We start from the raw sequence: 23,227 nt of genomic DNA, 5'->3' as shown, positions 1-23,227 counted from the left end.
CAGCATGGTATGACCAATGCAGTGTGGCCATTTCAGTGAAAGGGCTGCAGTGAAAAGAGGCAAGTATCAACCACTTTTGCCTGTTATGAAGGTGAAATCTGGTATGCTATGAGATGAAGATGTAGAAGATCCTAACTATTAGACCTGATTTAGTACTGGTCTTGGAAACCTTAGCCTCTGGATTGGAATGAACCATGATTTCCTTCTCTTAGCCCAAAGGCATAGGAGGTTGCATATATTTTTAAAATTTCTACTACATGCAGAATTATAAACTTAGCATATAAAACAAAACTTGTTTTCTCTGAAAAGCTCCCTGCTCCATTTATCCTACTGCTAGAGTACCAAACACAAGAAACATATATTGGTAATGTTAACTTCAGATATTTTCTCAGAAAATAACAAATTACAGCATAAAAAAGGTTGAGAGCTAAATAATAATCTTGTTCATTTAGGAAGGCAAATGTAGAGGACAAAATTAAAATCCTAAAAGAGTTTCCCCAGCTGGACCTTTTTGGTGCACAAAATTGAGGAACTTAATTTCTAGATGGAGTAAGGACAGGACAGTAATGCAACAATCACATCTGAGGCAGAACTGTCTAAACATGAATTTCAAGGTGCTTCAAAAAGAAATATTAAAAAAATCCCGAAACTGCATAACCATGGTAGACAATGAAAACCCTGATTTAAAACAAAAGAGGAAGGATGTAACCAATGATCAGGGATTCCCTTCATCAGGGTGGTATGCTGCAGTGGGAACAGCACAAGGGGGAGCTGAGATCTGCCAGCATCTGCCACAGAGCTGCACGTCTCAGAATGCATCACCTTAATAATGTTTGTCTTACAATGGTGGTACAGCCACCTTCCAGTGGTAAAGGTGAGAGCAGAGTGCAATGCATTTACAGCTGATATTGCTCCATGGATTTGTTTAAGGAGCCTGTTTGGCAGCTAGACTTGTTCTAGCCCTAGGAAGTGGGAGAGAATGCAAAACATCCCTAATATGAAGACTAAAAGAAAGCAGTTATTCTTCAGGGTTTGTTTATATTTTTTAATAAACTAATAGAGTCATAAGTGTTAGCAAACTGAATAAATTCATGCTCTGACACCATTAAAACATATTTACAGTCACTGTTCAGGTATGATGAAGACAACTCTAGCTTTGCTTAATAAAAGAAAAACATTTCTCTGACAATTTAGTCAGATGACTGCTTTAATCCAGGACACTTTATAATATCTATCTATCTATCTATCTATCTATCTATCTATCTATCTATCTATCTATCTATATCTACATCTACATCTATATCTATATCTATCATCTATATCTATCTATATGCAGATAGAATATATTTTGTATGTCTATATTTATATTAATAGATATATTTATGCATATTTTTATACACAGACACATAAAGTAAGGTTCTGTATTTTAGAAAAATATGGTAGGTTTTTTTCCCACTAAAATGGAAACTTTGTAGGGTATTTTTATGGTTAACTGCAAAGTATTTTGGGCTTGTACTTGTTTCTGAAGTAAATAATCAGGAATTATGAAACTATCATTTTAACAACTTAATTTTTAAAACTTAATTCTGTAAGGGAGTTGTAGTCAAAAGCCATTCATCCACATAAAAATGTCCTTCATTGATGCAGGGGATGCTGTGTTCACAAGTGCAGTCATAGTAATTATAATTATAAATATTGCTGGAACATCACAGGCCAGGAAGGAATCATGATTGCATTGATTTTTTTGAGTCTGCTACTGCAGAGTATATCAGTGCTCCAGAAAATGCTGAATTAAATTGATTCCAATGAAGTCAAAGAAGAACATAAATTCTAATAAACTATACTCAGTTTTAAATGAAGTCTGTGATATTGCAATCTGATACAGCCACTCAACATTTAAAAAATCAGAGGCTCCAACAGCCAATCATTAACAAAGGACTACATTTAAATACCAGGTACATACAGATTTGTATACCATTTTCTGTGTTTAAATGCTGAAGTTATATTACAATTAAACACATGTGTTCAACAGTTTAAATTCAGATTTTAAAGTTGACAGCCTGAAGTCTGATTCACTACTAAAAGCTAAAGCACAGAATCCTGGAATGGTTTGGGCTGGAAGGAACCTTAAAGATTGTCTCATTTCAACTGCCCTGCCATGGGCAGCACCACCTCCCACCAGGCCACGCTGCTCAAAGCCCCGTCCAGCTCAGCCTTAAAATCACACTAATCCTAATATAATTATTATACACAGAAAATACAACATGCAAATAACTCTATTTGTATACTTACTGCATGAATGAAATAATGAAATTCAATGTAAAGCTGGAATAAAAATGTCTCTAAAAGCACAAAGCAGTCACTAACCTGTATTTTGATTGGCCAGGAGAAATTGCTGACATAGACATAGAAAGTGATGTTTGGGTTGCTTCGAAAGTTAAATTTTTCACAGGAAAAGCTGTCTCTGTATTCCTTAATATTAACCTTGGAAACAACAGGAATCTCTTCTCCAGATATTGTTCCAGCTAAAAAAAAATTTTAAAGCTACAGTGTAAATATACATATTTGAGAAGAATATTAATCACCATTAAAGATGTCAAAGTAAATTTGCATAAGAAACATAAATCTTTAATTGCTTTTGGCGTCTTCATCTAAAACAACCTCTTCCTATAGTTTACATGGCACATTAGGTATATTTCATATACATACAGAAAATTCATAGAAATTTTTACTTTGGTTTTAAAATATATATGCAAATTGGAAAAGTGACAGAAGTAACATGAATTTTACAAGATAGTTATTATGGTCAGCTTAACAGATAAAATGTCTTCCACCATAATTTATGTTTCATTTCAATAAACAGCTCATTAAAATCTAAAATGGAATGTGTCTACTTCTTACACTTTTGCTGTCAAGTTCTAATTGTTCATGAAAGCATTATTAACATAACTAGTAATAAACATTTATCAGTTTTTGCAAATAAATGAGTGAGCTAAGTTAAATAAAGGAATAAATAGTTTACTAACTATGGTATGGTGAAGTACTTTAGACATGCATTGATTAAGAAATTAATGAGTTTAAGAGAAACTCTGAACCTTCTTTAAAAACATTTTTTTTTAATTATTTAATTTTAAGCATCATGCCTCTCCTTGGATGTGTTTTCATAAAGTCAATAGAGCCAATTCAGAAAAACTGTCTAAATTAAAACAAAGAAGAGTAATGGGGTTCAAAGTTGGAGAAAAAATAGATAAGCAGCTCTTTTTATCAGCATACACAGAAGAACTTTATTGTTTGATATCAATGTAGAGGTTAATAATTAAATTTTTAGCTTGAACACTGAAACAAAGAAATAAAATCTTAGTCTCTGCAGTAGTTAAGGAAGCAATTTATCTTAATTAAAATCACAGTATTTCATAACACTGCCATTTTAAAATTTTAAATACGTTACAAGCTTTTCCTACCAATGTAATTTTAATTGAATAGGAGAGAAAGTCAACATATTAATGAAGCTTTATTCAGATTGCAAATTATCATCTGAGGTTTAAATAATATAATTAATAACAGCATAATGATAATGGCAAAAGAACACATTTGGCAAAGTTTTATTATCAAAATTAGCAATGAAGAGACAATCAGGTTAAAATAACTCAAAGGATCATGAAATCATCTGGGGAAAAACTCATCATACCAAAATTCACTCTCACCTGTAGAACCAATAGACCACGTAATATTGAGGTTAAAGTTGTTTGATGCATTAATTGATATATCCAAATTTTTATTTGACTAGGGAAAAAAAAAGGAAAGTTAACAAAACATATCAGAACGTATTGCATGTAACTCCATTGCATATAAATAAATACAGCCTTTTAATCATCTTCCAGTTTTCATTTTAAACATAACTACAAATGGCAATGATTCACTGCCAAAGGCAATTCTCTCTTTTGGTTTGGTAAGAACAAGGTACAATTCAACATATAACTACACCAGTTATGTTTGTAGTTTGTCCTAAGTATAACAAAATATTTGTATTTATAAAATCAAATTTAAAAATATGGCAAATGCATACATTCTAATAACAAGCCAAAATTTACTTTCTGCAACTAAATGTTTTCTCAGCAGAAGGGTAAACCCCTTCAATTCATCTCAGGAAGATACTAAACTTACTCTTCATGGCAGCAACAATAAAATAAACAAACTGATAATTTTTCAGAGTATCAATTGAGCTGAAATACATCTACCATTTAGAAAGAGTTCTAAATGAAGGCACTGGACTAATTTTGCAGCTCTCAAAAAATGTGAACTATCTCTAAAATCTTATAGACACTTTGAAAACCTTTAATCAACATTAAAGACAATGGAAAGCTTAATTCTGTGTCTCTAAAACTTAACTAAAATTACTAACATTTTCTTACCTGTTCTGGATTTGCTATAAAGTTTATGGCAGTGTGATGACGATCATCCTCTTGTAATAAGCTGAAGGTAAACTGATAATCAATCAAAAGGCTGTCTGTAGGCAAAACAAAAATTTAAAATAATAAAATAAAGTGTATACATATTACTTCTACATTATGCAACTACCTAAAAGTTTCACATTGATTTTAAAAGTCATGGAGAAATCTAGAAGTCAGACTTACACATATGTATTTCACTGTTGAAGGTTTTGCACCTCAAAGTCTTTAAATGATTAAAAATTAAATTAAGTTTAAAAAAATAAAACTGAGAAAAAAAAACTAAATTAAGAAACAAATTCCATCATTGAGTCAAAGCAGCAATTAGACAACTTGAAACAGCCATTCTTTGTGAAATAATTATTCCAAAATACAGTATTGTGTTGTCAGAGCATTATCAGTTTCCTAATTTCACTCTGAAATAACTATTCAATTACTAAGTTTAAGAAACCTGAAAAAAATGCATCTAGACTAAAATTATATAGTATGAAGGCTTATTTATTGTATAAAATAAGCTTGCTAATAACTACATGGAACAATGGAACTTTGAAAAAAAATTATGTGACCATCAAGTGTTTCCTTGCTAAACTGACAGAATTTTAAGACATTTTGTTAAGTGGCAAGTGATATAAATTTTTCATACAAGGGAAACCAGAGATTGTTTAGTATTGCTCAAAAAATTTATATTTTACTCCTCATTGCCTTTTGTTCCTGCACCCTATGAATGGAGCAGAGCCTGCCAGGCAGCTCCTACATGCTGCTCACTAACAATCTGCTGGGCTGGCAGAGGTGCAGAGAGAGAAAAGCCACCTTCAGATGATCCAACCCATGGCCAGCCCTTCCTGGAAGGAGCAGAAAATGACTGGGACAAGTCAGAAGACAGAAGTTATCTGAGCTATCCTGTTGTGTTCCCAAAGCCAGAGGAACAAGGTTAACCCTAACTCAGATCATAGCTTGAGGAATGACTGAAAAGAAACTTTTCTGCAGAGGAAGGGGAGGAAGCAGACTCATCAGGGTAAAGCAGGTTTCCAGCGCCTCCAAAATGTAAGGAAAAAAAGGGTCACCAGGAATTACTGTTGTTGTGATTTTTAGAGGGAGCCATCCAGAATCCCAGCAGGAAATGTTCAGTGCAGAGAGTTAAGAATCAGCAGATGTAAATTGTGGTAGCAGATAAATAATCCTTGTGTTACAGACAGTCGTGAACCAGAGGTGGGTGTGGTGGATGCATCTTGAATGCTGTGTTACATGGGCAGATACCTTCAGACCCAACAGAAAGAAATCTACTAATTTTTTTACCATTACAGCTCTACAGGTATCAAAAGCTTCTATTTTTCCCTCTCTCACAGGAAATAAAGAGGTGACTTATAAGAGCACATGATTCTGATTATTATTTTATGCATGTTAAAATATGGCAAGTCATCTCTGGTGATACAACCTAGGGAATAATTGTAAAGCATTATTTTGATCCCTGGTCTGCTGACATTCTGCTAGTCACCAAGACCACACAAACTGTGTTACAAATAAAAAATATGTGATCATAAAAACAAAATCAGTAATACAAAGGGTGTGAAAGATTAAGTCAAAGCAGAAGAAAAGCTGCGTCAGCCTTTTGTTGGATTTAATAGTTTGCTTACTGCTGACAATCACCTTTTCTGCAGCAACACATCATCTAAAAAAACACACTCTGTTGTATCCTATGGGAAGGCTGACTTAGAGGAAAAAACCCACTATATTGTCTTGATAGTTAAAGAAAATTGGTTTGGTTTTGTTCAGGGTTTTTTGGATTTTTTTTTATAGTGAGTGTGGAAGGAAACATAGAAAATAAAGGTTCATAGAATATCCTGAGTGTGGAGGAACCCAAGAAGGAGTGACATGAAAAGAATTACCATGACATTCAAAGGTGAGAAGTTTGCTTTCTCTATTATTAGCCACCATAGTTCTGTTATTCAAATTAGAATAAGCTGATCGACATGTCTTAGCTAACACAAGTTTTGACCAGGTCTCTGCACGTTTATGAAGGCAAAAGATTAATAAATATGAAATTAAAATGCCCCATTAATTTATTAATACTACTCTACCCTTCTATAGTTATGCAAATCTAATTAATAAATCTCCATGACTATTGGCCCATATCTCTGTGCTGAACAATAAGATTATCATAGTACCAGAGAATATTTAAATGTAACAGGACAGGAAAAGATGGCAAGCAAAGACTGACCTCTATTAAATGGATTAATAAATAAATCCTTTAATAATCATGAATAGAAAGGTGAAAAAGTTAGGAATAATGTATAGATATGTTCAATCTCCTGATCTGGTCAACTTGGAGCTCCTCAAAATACAGATGACTGCTTCAGCATGAATCTTTGCAAGCAGATTTATTGTGAAGGTGTGGTAGACCAGCCCCACAGAACACACTCCACAGAAATTCTGTCTAGAGCAAGGGCTGCAAGATGCAAGAAGCAGCATTGACAAGCCTGGACAAGATACCATTGATTCCCTCATAAGATATGGAAAATTACCACTTAAATATTTCATAGTCTTTTTCTAAGCACAGACTGTGTCCTCTCAGAGATTCAGAGTACCAGCCAAAAAAAAACAGCAGTCATATATAGACAATATCCCATCAAAAAACAACATTGGGAATAGACATTGGACTCTTGTCTCCCAGTCTTGAATGAACAGCTCTTCTGCATACAAGTTTAAAACTAATTCATTTACTTTTAAAATAATATAACTTCTTTTTTTTTTTTTTCCCTGGGGTTTGGTGGTGGTGGTGCTGTTGTTTAGTTATTTTTTCTTGGGTAATTTTTAAATAGTTTTTAAATTTATGCTTTTCTTGTTAAAAGCCAAAAAAATATGTACTGATGTTTCAAGGAATTCAGGAAAAATCCTTATGCTTTTAAGAGAACTTAAACTATGCAGTTCCTCATAAATTTACCATCTGAAACAAATCAGAAAATTAATTCCACTTTTTCTTTTTGCATCCTTACACACATTACAGTCAACAGTAAATTGTGAAAGACAGTAAGAGTTAGTTACGTGTAGAGGCTCTCCTTTTGTACCCAAGAGATCACAAAGTTTTTTGTTGTGTTATTATTTAATGGTTGATCAATTTGATACTTCATTACTAATAGAAAAGTTCAATAGGAAGTCTCACACATTTTCTCCTCTGTAGCACTCAAAAGCCTTGAACAACACAGCTTCAAGAGCAGCTCTGAGAGCCAACACAAGAACTCACCTTGGGATTGCTCAGAGCTGCCAAAGGAGCTCTGAATTGCACCAACTCCACAGAGTCCTGCCACAGGAAAAAGCAGCAAATCCCTGCCCTGGCCATGGCACTGCAAAGCAGAAACTCTCATCCCTTCAGAGCCAACCCTAGCCCAGGGCAGGCACCTGAGCTGTGCATGACTCCAATGAGGCAGACAGCAGGGCCTAAGTGCAGTTGTGTGATTCAACAGCACAAATGAACTCAGGTGCAAAGGAAAGAACTGACACTCAGCAAACACTCCCTCCCATCTTTCTGAGGACGGCAGAAGTTTGCTGAAAATATTTCACAGGTTGGAGAAAGGTTCACAAAATTACAAGGAAGTTTTGTCTGGACCTACTGTTACGATGATTCCAAATCTTTGAAAGTGTCTAAAGTTAGATTTTATTAGAATATAAATTAGCTGAATTTAATAAGAAATTCAGAGTAGAAATTAAAAGGGATCATAAAGAAGACTCTACCCATTGAACCCTGCTGCTGTGTCACTATCCTTCCTCACTGTCTCCATCTGTTTGATTCTGTGACTTAGGAGACTCTTCCTCCACAAGTATTCAGCAGCTCCCAGAGAAAATATCACCTCGCTCTCCTCCAGAAAGCTCCACCTTCTGCAGACTGAAGCAGGCAGAACAGCTTTCCTTCCTACTGCCAAACCTCTTCCTGAACATAATATATGCCAGTGCATCACAAGTGCACATAAGCTAAGCAGTTACACAGTACATCACATCATATTTCCCAATTCATAGTGCCATTCACACTAGAGAGCTTAGCCTCAAAAGCAGCACAAAATTTAAACTGAAAGTCAGTTCTAAGACTATGACCTTTTCTGAATAGTTAAATGTATAAGTAGCCAAATATATAATAACTGAATGTAGAAATAGCTATTTAAATAACCTACAGTATATCCTGTTGATACATACTGTTGTGTATATTTGCAATCAAGAATTTGTAGAATCCTCAGATTCTGCTCCATGTGGGTTTGTTTCTACTTTAAGCCTTTATGAAGCCACCAGAAATAATTTTACCCTCTACATAAACAAATGAGACTTTTCCATGTTTCTGTTTACCAGGACAGAAACACAACAAATCTACTCAAGGAGGTGGCTCAAGCAGCAGCCAGACAGAATTTAAAGAGCCACATCTTAGCCAAAATTAGAAACTCCCTGAACTTTCATGTCTAAAGTTCCATGGGAAAAGTTTGTAAGGACATGGAAACACCTCCACAAACTCAGAGCCCAGCCCACAACTCAGACCTTAATTCCCCAACACTACTTGGAATTCACAAGCTGGGTATTTCTGAGCCAGGAGTCAGCCCAGAACAGTCTAATATCTGTTTCCAGGTATTTGTTTCACTTTATCTTAGAAATCATTGATTAAAGTACAAAAAAAGTGTTGGGAGATAGGACCACAATACCACCCTGACATCGCCAGTGGTCAAATATTACAAAGACTTATAGCTATTGAGTTTTTTCACATCTCTATTTTGATTTTTTCAAAACCCCTGACTGCTTTCACTGTCAAAAGGAGTCATTAAAATCAATTCAAAATACCAGTAATGAGCATGTGTGAGAATATAACAATAATTAGATGAAGAAAGATGTTTAATGAAATGAGGAAAAAAATTTCAAACCAATCCTTTAACCCAAGTATCGCTGTTAATTTTTAAGATAAATTTCTGTTTCATTAGTAAAGGCCAATGACTTCTGATAGGGATCATGTGGTTTAATATGAAAGTTTTGTACTCATATCCAAAAAGGAACAGACCATTTCCCATACTCAAACTTTTGTATTGGAAGAAAACTCTGATTTTTAAAATGACAGAATGTTTCCAAAAGAGAAAAGGCCAGACAGAAATTCTTCAGTATTTCTAGAGCACCTCTATACTCTGTGAGAATATATAATTACAATGGTAATTACTTTTAAAAAAGGTAATTAAATTGAATATGTTTAGTATAAATTAGTGACAAATTTATATATGGAAAGGTATGTTACAGGGGAGTATTAAGACTGTAAAATGAACTACTACAAATGAAGGGTGCCTGTAAATTATTTTTGGGTGAGTGCTCCCCTAATGGGCAGCTATTCAACACTTTGTTCTGTGTTCAGTACTCAGTGTTGGGCCCATGCCTCATTTACTACATGCTACACAAGCCCTTTTCTCAAGATGGAATTAATTTCTAATGTATTTCTATAGTATTCATCACTATAATTTTCTAAGTTATTCACAAAAGTTAATGAATTTGTTATAACATTACTGAAGATGAGAAGGCATTTGAGTGCCATTTTATTGGACAGGAAATGAGACAAAGAGACCAAGGACAAAACCATCTACTAAAAACGAGCAGCCAATCTAAAATACCTGGACTTTGATTGTTCCTAATACTTTGAATTATATAACACCACGTATGAACATTGTTATTTGGCAGCTCCTTCTATCATTCATTATAATTCTTTCCACTTTTTCAACAAAACAGGAAAGGAACACACATTAAACTTTCCATTACATTATCACTGATTCATTCCCTACAAATTCCTTCAGTGCATTGTGGACTGAAAGTTCCTTGGGAACTGGTATATAGCAACATTATTAAAAACTGTGCAATCATGCTCTAATAAAGAATCAAATAAAAAATTACTGTGACAGCAACCTTCATTCTTTCACTATCCTGCACCCACTGCCTATGCAGCATATTTCAATAAAGGGGATTTATTAAGTAATTTAAGAATCAGGCTGGAGCAAATTCTAAAAGAACCACTTCTGAGTTATCTTCTACCTTAGAACAAATCATTCCAAGAAAGCATCCCAGTCCACTGCATCCCTCAGCAAGAGGAAAGAATGAACCTAGGTTCCCAAAAACGGAGCAAGAACATTCATAACTTTCATAACATTCATAACTGGATACATTCATGGCTTTTCTAACTTTGGTCACTGGCCATTCTCCCATGGCTCCTCTCATGCAGTTTCTTAACACACAATTTTAAAGCTGAACAAAATGGCAAAACAGTTTCATACATATACAGACTTTCTGAGAAATGTCTTTTCATTTTAGCTCCAAAAGTTTAAGTTTAGCAAAAGCTCTAAGCCAAAAGTGCTCCAATGTATATCAGCCAGATTTACAAAAAAAGCATGGAACTAGACCCACCCACCCACAATATAATCTCAACCTCAGCTACAACTTAATTATCACATTTTATAAATATTTGGTAAGAATCACATGATCTTTATCCATTCATTGACTAAAGTGGGATTTTCACTTTTTTTTCCTGGTAACTAATAACTTCTATTTTGTGAATAAAACCCTCAAAAATCTAGCGCTGTTCTATTTTTACTTCTTGAAATCACTTAAAGTTGTAAGAACCTCCATCATAATTGCAACTTCAGAGTCGTCACAGTCTTCCCACACTTTTCTATTTAAGGATCTGTCTATTCATGCTGATTCTAAAATCCATATACTCACCTCTTCATTGCACAGGCAGTTTGTCTCTCTCCTCCTCTTTCTAGCGATTGGTCTCTATTTCCAGCAAGACTTTGTTGAGAACAGAACTATTCATATTCCCCTCTATCAGTACAAATGCTGCTTTTGAAACCAAGTACCATTATCAAATGCTATAAATCATATTCATCTGTGACCAAATGAAATTCTCCTTGTATTACATCAAAGTTGTGGGTTACCACCAGACCTATTTTCTGTCAGGATAATTATTTTGAACTTTCAGAGCAGCTGCCTGATTCATTCCTCTGTCATCTGTATCTAGCAGTCATCCACTGCCTCAATGTCATTTTTATATTGAATATGTTGGTGTCTGACATTACTTGTCCATTGTGATAAAACAAAAAGTCATTTTCTGTGAAGTCTTTACTAAAAACTTGCATTTTATTATATGTAATCAGAGCACAATGGGCTTCAAAAAACCCCAGCATTTACTATTTATATGCCTTTTTCCATTTCAAGAAAGAGCATGGGAGAATGAATTTCACGTAAATTCAAAGTCTTTAAAAACATACAGCAATAGCAAGTCATTGTTTCTTTTACTATAGTTTAGAAAAATGTACTGAGCTAAAAAGCCCACAAAAAGACTGAAGGATTAGTGTCATAATCAGCAAATTGGGTAACTTTTATTTTAAATAGAAATCTTTTCTCTTATTAAAATCTCAGCTGCTATTTGGAAAGGTATAATAAGTTGCCAGTTTTGATCCTAAGGGAGGGCCAGAAAAATCTGACCTGTATTAGAATTTTACTCAGCTAAATTTTGCTAATTGTCTCAGGCCACCCTGTAGTGACTAAAACTTTTAGTGGATGATTGAAATGCACCATGTTCAGAAGGGTAACTTGATTTTCTTTACTGAAAATAGAAAGACCTAGAAGATTCATTAAGCCTGGACATGTAAGTTTTACAAGGCCAGTTAGGTGAGATGTATCTCACCATAACTGTCACAGAAGCAGAAGTGTAGGTATGAAAATGTCATGGTAAACAAGGCTGGACTTGTGGCTGAGATCTAAAAACTGAGGTACACACAGAGTCACCTGGGGCCTTTTAAACATGCAATCTCAAAATAATGTTCCTAAAGTTTTTAAACCCCAGACCATAGCCAATCACTATTTTTCCTAGATATTTCATTAAACTCTTTACTGAAAATGCTGTAACAACTGATGGGTTTGCTGTGAAGAGCTGCAGACACTTTTCCAGCTCTGCTCAAGAACATGGTCTATAAAGGAAATGTGGAAAGCAATGGCTAGGGAATTATGAGCAAATATTAGAAAAAGAAGCAGCAACAAAGAAAAGCAAGTGCACCAGTCAGCAGGTATCCAAACATCAGTTGTAGGAAAAGGTCTAGATATCTCCAATGATGGAACACTTTGGAACTCACACAGTGAGCACTGTCTTGTCAGAAGTGTGTTATTACTTGACAGCAAAGAGTACTCAATAAATGTACTTTTGTTTTGTCACACTGGACAGTCTTTGCAATCCCTTAACCCTTGTAGTATTCATAAAATATTAGAAAAGTGAGAAAAAATGCAAATAAAAAACCAATTAAAATTCATTAAAATTATTATGGAAGAAATTAAAATTATCTCTCCATGATTTTTTTTCATATTGATCTAAATGCATCACCATGTTTTTAACACTCATATTAATATTATAACTCTAACATGCAGTATTTTTGAATATACCAGCATCAATACTCACTAACCTGATTCTAATTTATTGCTTTCATTATATTGTCTCTACACACTGAAGAGATCTCTGATCTGCTTGTTCTGACAACAGAAGTGGCACATCTAAGAAACAACAATGTTAAATTATTGTTTGACTTCATGTATTATTGCCAAAGAGGGATGTTTCTTGTCTAGGAAAGTAGTAAATGAAAGCAGTCAGATTTTCATGCTATTTTAAATCTTGCTCTCATAACTTTCAGTTTATTGTATAATCCCTAAAAGTCTCCTATACTTCCTTTTAGAAATAATTTTTTTAAAGCTTCTATTTATACACACATCAATGCTGAAAATTTGGTCATGGCAGAAGTACAAATGCAATTTTTAATTTTTTTATGCTGTTATACATGTACATTGTCAAGCTTTGCTGTAAACTGGGAACAGCCAGGAGTTAATCAGCAATAATTTCTACATCTTTCTTAGCAGAGATTTTATCCTGCTTCTCAAATAACCAAACACAGATCTTAACAATTAAAGAACAACCTCGTCACCCAGGCCTTCCAAGGAGACAGAACACACACTTTATAAATTGTCTATAGATATACAGAGATAAATAGGTGCTCCTGTAATATCCCAACATTTTCAAAATCCTCTTCCTTCCCTTTTCTCATTATTTAGTTGAACTTTGCTTAAGAAACCCTAAATCCACAACCCAAATGTCAGAACACACCCCATGCTGCTTGACTCCACATGACTTGCACAAACTGCACAATGTAGCTCCAAGTTGAGATGTTTCCACTTTGCTGTATTCTATCCTGTTCCTCAAACCATATTAAATAGTCAGTTCTGAGAAGTAAAATCTCTCACAGCAAATAAACCCAGATCAGGAAAATTGCACTTTATACTGGATAGAAATTACGTCATATACCTCCGTGAGCAGAGTCCTCTGTTTTAAAGTCACAAATTACAACAGGTACTTGAACTGTAATAAATATAAAATGCTACCTCTCCATGCAATAGAAACACAATTGCATTACAACTTTGAAAAGAAGAACACAGGCAGTTTTTCCTATAAAACACCATTAGGTATATTTTCAGCAAAATCTGTTGATTTCATTAATAACATCTCACTCAATAATAACATTGCTCATGCTCAGAAATGACTGCCAATTCAGCAAAAAATACTGACAGAATATTAAAATTCCAAATACTCACAAATGAAATTACATATCTGTAATATTTCCTAATCCATTTTGCACAGCCTTTAAAACAGATAAGGAAGGAAATATCTCAATGTTAGTATGGAACAAAATACAGAGTGAAAATCTCCAGAAAAAATAAACATTCCTCCACTTGCTACAAATTTGATTTGTAGGACTGGCAGTCAGGTACATAAAATAATAAACAGTTTGGTTAAAATAAGCAAATTGAAATAACAGAGGAAGGAAAAATGGAGTCCCAAAGGTCGTTTTCCTCAACCTCAGTGCAGTCACCCATCCTTCAGAGAGGATTTATTCTTTGCCTCAGAGAGGAAACATTGGCCACCATGGTAGGGTTCACTGACTCCATTCTGAAAGTGGCTTGGAAAACTCAATTTCCACCCAAAACAGCTGCCAGCCATTAAAAGAAATATTATATTTTCCTGGTATTTTTTTTTTTTTTCTATAAACCAGGAACTAAATACAGCTGTGCTTACATTATTAATGACTTTTTTTTTTTTTTTTTAATTTGGCCATGGGAAGACTTTACTGTGAACCAAAATGTGCAAATAGAATAAATTTGTTCTTTTATTGTTATGGTTTGATTGGCTCTTTTCAAATTAGCTTAATACAGACCAATTGAGACATACCATTATTCATTGACATATCAAGCACAAATTTTTTGACACGGATTCTCTGAGAACTGCATTAGCATGTAAAAAGGAACAGCAAACTGTAGCAAATACCAAAAGTCTGTTTGTTCTTGGTATTTGAAAAGCAGTAATTGTCCATATCACTGCAAGTGACCTTCACAGACCAGAGACTGTGGTAGGCAGTCCTTGCCAACAGACATGAAGTGACACATTTGCATGATGCAGCCATACACTGCCTTCTTTAGAATGTTTCCATTTTTCTCTTTCCACCATTTATTCTGTTGTTCATTCTAGCAATGACCTCTCCATGTTCTCTTTCATTAGCCATTCCCAGCATCAGAAAAGGCTCTAACACTAAAATTTGTCTGGCCACATTTTCAAAAACACATACAGGAAGCAGTCTGTATTTCTATTCAACAGAAGTAGAAATCTAAAATTCTCATATCATTGATGAAAAAAAAAAGTGATATTGTTGCCCTCTTAAGACTTTTCTTCCCACATTTTGCATAACTTGTCATTTTTACAAAATTATTCTGATGGCCGTGGCATTTCCTTAAGGGCCTAACACAGTAAAGTACATTTATTTCCACATAACATAAAAAGACAAATCAAATACATATATATTACTTCTTTACCAGTGTATCTTCATACTCTTTGACAGATACATTTTTCAACTTTCCCTTAATGTCTAGTTTGCTATTGTATCTCTTTCCTAGTGTATACTGCTGCTTTTTGACCTCACACAGTTTGCTCTTCCATTTCATGTCAGCATTACCCTTTATATCAAGTGACTTCCAAATTACACTTTGCTGTCAATGAGTTATATTTCTAGAACATATTTTAAAATAATATTCACAATTCAAGCTAAGAAAAAGTGACAATAAATTAATATCAAGGACTCACGGGTTTCTTTGCAATATATTGAAATGGAGCTGAGTTATTGAGTCAGAAAGTTGAATTTGACAATGTCCACATTTAATCAAGTTTACATTTCCCTTAAGTTTATATAATCCAAGGTTTTATCATCCTCTTGAGATAGAAATGACCCCCAATTTACTTAAATGATCCCACAAGAGTCCCTCGAATACTCTGTAAGGGTTCCACAGCACTAATTCTAAAGCTGAAAACATCCTTGACTATGCTCTGGACCTTACAGACACGTGTGCCAGGATTAGGTGGTTCAGGACCCACACTACAGGACATCTGCATTAATGGAAGAGGCTCAGCTATCCTCCAGTGCTCCATGTTTGCCAGCAGAGGAAAACACCCCAGCTGACTTGGAATAACGCACTTGTTTGACTAAGAACTCCCAAAGGGGCCAACACAAAATCTACCACACATCACAAGCCACTTATTGAAATCAGAATGTGTTTTTTCCTTTTTCAACTGGTTCAAGATTTCACTATAGATCTTCCCTTGAAGCCCTACTGATCAAGAATTCTCTTTTCCCTGGGCAGTCAGAAATATAACTGCAAAAGCACCACAGGTGTTTTCCCTTGACTGTCAGCAGGTAAAGCCAAGGGACCCTGAGGGATCCTTTCCCATGGCATTTATTTCTTACAGCTCCAGGCTCAGGGAGCTCCAAGGCCTCCAGGCGTCTGAGGAGTGACAGCTCCTGTCCCTTGGGAAGTGTTCAGGAACCACACACACACACACACAGCACATTGAATACACAGCACAAGTATCCATCCCTATGAACCCAAGCTCAAAGTAGCAACAAAATCAAATGTTGTGTATTTGTAGACACTCGCAGTGGCTTCCTTCTCATTTAAAACACTGCTTCATACAAAGGCTAAAGTCCTCTACAAAGCAAAGGATGTCTTCTGAATGAGGTCTCACCCAGTCTTGCCTCATCAAGATCTATAAATACTCACATTTTATACTAATAGCTATTTACTGTAATACTATATATTACATTGCAAGAAAAATATTATAAACATAATACAAAAAATAATTATGGCACCCGTGGAAGAGTCCTCTAATTCAGACTTTTATCTGCAGGTGATATAAGGTATGTATTTTTCTTCTTTTTAGCAGTTAGAAAGTTAGTTTCTCCAGTTAGTTTGTCCTGCTTTTTTGAGATAGGGTAGCATACCTGCTATTATTAATGATTAATTACTAAATTTACTTTGTCTGCTTTGACAGAAGGTATTAAATAGTAACTGTAAGAGGATGCCAGTTGGTAAATTCACTATCATCTAAGCAGAAGCTACCACAGAGAGCAAATCATCTCCATTTCAAAAATCAAAATATGCCTTGTTAAGCAAAGAAAATCCACAATATTAAAAAACATTAATTACAAAAATGAGAAATAAATACATACATGGAATAATTCTCCAACTCAAAGTAAAAGCTGAAAATTATTGGCAGCAAATCAGTTTCTTTAGCCTGTCCAACAAAGCTGCAAGCTAACCTAGCATTTGGCAAATGAGTACACAGAGCCTGGGGTGAGATCATAATACTTTATTAGGAGCTTCAGCTTCTGATGTGGTTATTGTTTTAATTCTCTGGAAGGCGACAGTTGGTTTGTGCAGTTATTTTAGCTCAGGGCAAAGACTGTGTTTGTCTCTTGCTCTTTATAAGTTCTGAGTTGGTAGGTTTTGCTGAGGCTAATCTTTTATCAAACCATCCTAGAATTCTCTGATTTAAACCATAATCTGTTCCACTAGACTCTTTAAACCCTAAGAAGATTTCATTTTAAATAGAATTTTTTTTGTGTAAGTCCATATATTCAAAATACAATGTTAGTCACTACTTTGACTGTATTTATAAATAATATAGACTTTTTTCAGTCTGTATCAAAGTCAATCAATGTTAGATATAATTGGCAGAGCTCATTATTTTAAGTCAAGCATGACAGTTTTACAATTACAATATGTATTTAGTTTAAATTAATGTTGTCCCAAAAGGAAACATGAATTGTTCAAGTCAGTAGTGAAGCTGGTAGCTGCTGGTACACATCTCCCAACTCAGCCAAAGCAAACACGTTTTCAAGAGCTAAAATTTATTGTTTATGCCCTTTAAGTTTAAACATAATTTTTAAATATCTGGAAAATCCCTGCTAACAGTTTTACTTATGGTCCTACTTGCTATTTATCTTCTAAAACACTCTCCTTGGAACGTTCTTGAGTTTACTTCTTCTCTAAGTATAACAAGTCTGCCACCTAGTGCTTTATGGCACCTCTAGAACATGTTTTACTTGACAATTATTTTTTTTATAATTTTATTGATAAAAGAGGCCATGTTCTGAGTCCCTGCATGCATCAACATGCTTGTTTTTAGTATTTAAATATATTTCTTTCAACAATTTTAATTCTCCTTTTTATTGAATTATAACATTGGTAACATAATAAATGTTACTAAAAAATTGGCTTACATTAGAACTTTGGCTATGGCTAAGCCCAGAAAAGAAAGAAAAAAACTACATTCTAATAATAAGGAAAATAGGTGGGATGAACTATCAGACCATGTCAATAGGTCTAATAAGCCTAAATTGCATTTTGACAACATAAATAAGAGTATATTATCTTATCCTTTTGCTCTGAGACAATATTGAGCTGATATTTATAAAAATTCATTGTAAGTTGTAATACATTATCTACACTTTATAATTAAACAATCTTTCTAGTTACTACTACTGCAAAAAAAAAAAAAAAAGGAGTTAAGATTAATAAAGTCTTCAGTCCAAAGACCAGATATGAAAAAGTAATTAGACTTCTTAATTTTTAGCAAGTAAGACAAATTTTTAATAAAGCAGATAAAAGAAATAAGTGTTTGAGGTTTTTTTTCTTTTCAGGCACCACATACACTGCATAACAATATTTTGCTTAAAAGTTTTAAATTTAAATACAAATTTACTACACAGAAATTGTATGGAGAATAGGTAAGGACTAGCACTTTACTTTCCCCTTTCTGAAATCCGGCTGTGTCAGCACTAGTGGGGTGAATACAGCTCCAGGACTGGACTAGAATCCTTATGAGGCTCTTCAGCCAGAAGCAAAATTTGCTTTTTTGTCCCCAGATCCCTGCACAGACATCAGATATTATCTTGAGAGTTTTTACTGAATGTTCATTTCATAGTTTCTCACCAATTTTGCACATGAAAGTATCTTTCTTCATCTTTGTGAGCTGCTGACATACTGAGGGAATTGCTTATTGCTATCCTGTCTGTACATATACCAAGGAAAGAAGCAATAGTCTTATAAGCTATAATGATTTTATGGCTCAGCGTTTAGAATGGCAGAGCAAAGCCATAAACCAATTATTCAGGTCAATCCCAAAAAAGTCATTGTAAAATGTTTAGTAGATCACATATTCTTTCCTGTGGTTTACTTTAGGTAGAAAAAGAGCAACTCATAAAATTGAGCCATTAAGAATTAAAAAAAAAAAAAACAAAACAAAAAAAAAAACCCAATATGACTACTGTTTCTCTGCTAGTAATAATATTGGGGTATTTTATATATAAGCTAAACTTTGCAGTATGCTGTCCAGCTTTCTATTTCCTCCCTGTACATCTAGGAGACTGAGTGGAAAACTCAGAGGGTCCAGTGCAATGTGTACACCTGACCCCTAAGGCTCCTGCAGATGGGTCCACCACCTTCCTTCCCTGCATATTTCATCCCAGAAGAACAGCTGATAGTGCTGGTCAGTCACTGTGTGAAGCCATCCACAAATGACATTTCATAAAACACTAAGGTAAGAGAAAAAAGGAAAAGCTCTGGAAGGAAACACCTAGAAAGCTGTTAAAATAAAATTTGTATATTCTTTCAACCTTTTTATATATAGCTATTAAGACCTCTTCTTTTTTAAAGGCTAGAAATCCAACAAATATTTGGATCAGGGCATATGATCAATAAATAGGTTTTAATTCCACAAAAAAGCTGCAAGTCGTTCAGTCTCTCCCCAGTTTAATTCTCCTTGCAAATGACCCATCCCTCGTGACCTCTTTAAGTTTTGGGTTCTCTAATCCTTCTCAAAGGTCAGGTTCTAATCCCTAAAAGCAGGCCTGCTCTGCAGAATGGGAAACTACAGTATTACACTGGATCTATAATACATACATATACATATATATCTATATTTATATCATCTATATCTATAACCATATAATGTAAAGGCTTCACCTGATTTTTCTTTACATTCATAGATAGTCACAGTCCCACAAAACTGTCTGTCCAGCCAAAAGATGAGCAAGAGATGAATTAAAATTGTTCATTTATAGCAATTTTATTACACTGTGACTACATTCTGGCTCTACATTGCTAAGGAAATCTTCTGGAATGCCTGAAAGTTTCCCAAGTGTGCTGCCTTGTAATTCACTTCTGCTGCTTGTTTTAAAACAGCAACCAGTCTGCAGGAGCAAATGGAAAAGCTCTTCCCTGTTCAATGGTGGTACCCAGAAATAATCCAAAAATGCTTCTAAACATTTTTTAAAAAGGATAAAAGGGGAGAAAAAAGCTAAGGTATCTAAATCCATGTGCATTTTTTCAACTTCATTGTCTTAGCTAGGAATTTTCTTAGTGGATGAACAGGAAAATCTTGGGTGCTCAGTTCATAAAAATTCTAACTATATGCAGGCAAACAATGTGATTTACACTGGCAGGACTGATTTGTAAGCTTTTATGCTTCTGCATGTAGCAGTATTAGAATCAGTTGTACTTCTTGTTTGATATGTTGCATTGAAACTCAAAATAATGTATACAAGCCACACATTTTGGAAAGTTTTTGACCTTAGAATTATGGCTATCTAAGAGAGGTTTATGGTAGGAAGTATCACATCCTCTCAAAACAAGTGATTGTTAGCATGCCTATAATTCAAACGTTGCACATTGTAACACATCATGAATTGTAAATTTAAACTTTCATTTTCTCTGGAACACCAGATTAACCACTTCTCCGTTTATGATTTAAAGCTTTGTGTCTGTATACAACCCAAGTGAAGATCACAGAAGTGGCATTTTTCCCAGTGATTCCTCCCAATCTGTCTAAAACCATCTGGTTTTGCTGCGTGTTCCCTTGCACCCAGGAGCTGTGTCTCTGACAGCAATGCATCCCTAATGCTGATGTGTGAAGAACTAATGCAGCCATTTGGATGCACGCTTTGCTATCGAGGTGTCGCCGCCATCCATCACGCTGGCCCGGACACCACGGAGCAAAAACAACAGCCAACACAAATGCATCATGACAAAATGTTGTATTTATGGTTTGTGTACATGCATAAGTCATCTGCACCACCATCTCTGGCCTCCACTCAGGATTCTATGGATTGAATCAGCTTCTGATCGTTCATGGCAATATTGGCTCCCAACAGAAAGGCCTAGGGATACAGAGCCTTCCTACCAGAAATACAGAGACAATCCACAAGCAGACCCGGCCTCAGCTAACAAGGATAAACATCATAAACATGGCCAAACAAAACTGTAGCTTCTAAAATCACAAAGCTTTCTTTTGCATTAATACTGTTTTTATTTTGTATAAGAACCTTTGATAAGGTCTCCTCTGATATTCCTAAACCATGGCACATTGAACACTTTCAGCTCAAAAAATCCTTCCTCTCATGAAGTTCTAAGCTGCAAATTGTTGGCTACAAAGAGATATACCACTGTATGTTTGTCCATTTGCTATAATCTTCCCATGGCATTTGTGTTCAGCCACTCCTGACAACAGGGTGCTAGAATAGATAGATCATCATGCAGCTGCTCACACATTCTTATACATTCAGTACCTTTCTAATTTCTGTATCTATGAGGCTTGTTCTTATTCTCTTGCTCTTCAGGAGCTTGTGCTTTTTCAATAACACAATTCACTCACAAAATTATATCAAAATATTTTTTAAAAAACCATGTACAATGATTTTCATACAATATGGATAATACACTACTGTATGCCCCATTACACATTTCATATTCCATTTTTATTAACTTTTCATAATTTAAAGCAGAAGAACTACTCTTGTCCAGTGCTGCCATGTTTGGAATTGCCACATGAGAATGAAATCTGATGTTTAAGCACTGTTCCTCTGATCTTTAGGATTTGATGGCTTTACTGCTCTGTCTTGTATATCCTTTTGGCATAGTATCTGTATTTAGATAAAGTCCCTAGGATGTTTCAGCGTGTTACTTCCTACATAAATTTCATTATTTTTAATCATGCCAGACCCATTCATAATCTTCCTGTATTTTTATCTGTGCTCAGATCACTTCTTCAACCACAAAACCATCCATGTACAGAATTAAAATTCTGTTTACTTTCCTACATCATCATGAAAGGAAACAAATAATGAAGAGACTAAAACAACCTGTGCTCTCCCAGTGGCAACCTGGCTTCATTTACCCTCTTAATCAGTCCATTGCTGTCAATACCTGCACCAACACCAGCCTGTTCCCCCTTCCTGGGCTCAAGGCTGGCAATGACAGGCAAGAGGGAGCAGGAGACTAGGCAAGGACTAGGGAAGATGGGCAGAGAGCTGGAGGAGATGAAACCAGCTGGGATTCCACAGGGTAGCAAATATTCACAGCATCCCAAGCTGCAGAAAGTTCTCTAAGGAAAGAAGCACTCCTCAGTCCACATCCTGCTGCTAAAGAGAAATCCAGGCCATCCAGTATCACAAGAGAGTTATCTGGACACTTGGGATTAAATCCTGAATTTTTGCTCAGAAGAGTGTTCCAATTTAGGGCAGTATTTCCACAAGTGAAAAAAAGAGCAAAATTTAAATATCTAAAACTGGTCATTTTGAATATAGCTAAACTCAAGCATGTGACTAAAATTCTTCCTGAAGAAGATCCTAACCATACAGCAAATTATTATCTGCATTCACTGATTTTGATTGTAAGTAATAGAAACAGATGTGCCTAGAATTTTAATTTCTCATAATCTTATGTTGCTCATAAATACATACAATTTTTCCCCTTCTTGAGCAATAATAGTCATGTGTTGCAAAAAATACTCCTCAAGGAAAAGTAAAGTGACATTTCAAGTGTCTAAAGAGAAAGTTTCTTAATGAAGAGTGAAATAAAGCACAGAAAAAATACCATCCATATGCCTGTCTTGTACAAAACTGAAACATGGTATGGACAAATTTTAGCATATAGATAAATTAGAGAATCTCTTCATGATGTGTATATATATATTTTTTAATACATGATTTAGCAGGAAATGAACTGTGCTGATAAGAAACTGTCATTGAAATCTTAAGCCAGTCAGTTATCCACAAATTAAGGTTATTTCCCATTATGATGCATCATCCAGCACATACAGAATTCCATTGTTATTTATCAGTGCAGTCTGCCTATTACTACAATAAAATACCTTGAGAATCGTTTATATGGGATACTTTAAATAGCTGGAAGTATTAAAAGAAAATGTATCATTTCAAAACAACAAGATCTTTAAAATATTTTGAAATCTGACAGAAGACAAATAACAGTAGTGAGTTAAAGGTGAAAGGGCATCTTGAATATAGTACAATTTGTCTCCAACATGATTTATAGACCCAGCCTGAAACATGATA

At 34.8% G+C, this 23,227-nt stretch overlaps 1 protein-coding gene across 4 annotated transcripts in view; it reads right to left on the bottom strand.

The window, feature by feature from the left end:
• ATRNL1 (attractin like 1) overlaps positions 1–23,227 on the bottom strand; it is a 430,566-nt gene that overhangs the window by 248,694 nt on the left and 158,645 nt on the right. For all 4 annotated transcript variants that reach the window (XM_021537269.4, XM_021537270.4, XM_021537271.4 and 1 more), the window contains exons 22-24: positions 4,413–4,507; positions 3,705–3,783; positions 2,368–2,525 (exon numbers count right to left, since the gene is read on the bottom strand). In XM_021537269.4, the coding sequence (XP_021392944.1) occupies positions 2,368–2,525; positions 3,705–3,783; positions 4,413–4,507 (332 nt within the window). The remainder of the gene's footprint in view (positions 1–2,367; positions 2,526–3,704; positions 3,784–4,412; positions 4,508–23,227) is intronic.

This window comes from Lonchura striata, chromosome 6 (genome assembly GCF_050655825.1).
Source record: "Lonchura striata isolate lonStrDom1 chromosome 6, ASM5065582v1, whole genome shotgun sequence".
Classification (NCBI taxonomy): Eukaryota; Metazoa; Chordata; class Aves; order Passeriformes; family Estrildidae; genus Lonchura; species Lonchura striata.
The sequence above is the reverse complement of the archived record's forward strand: the minus strand, read 5'-3'. Positions and strand labels throughout refer to the sequence as shown.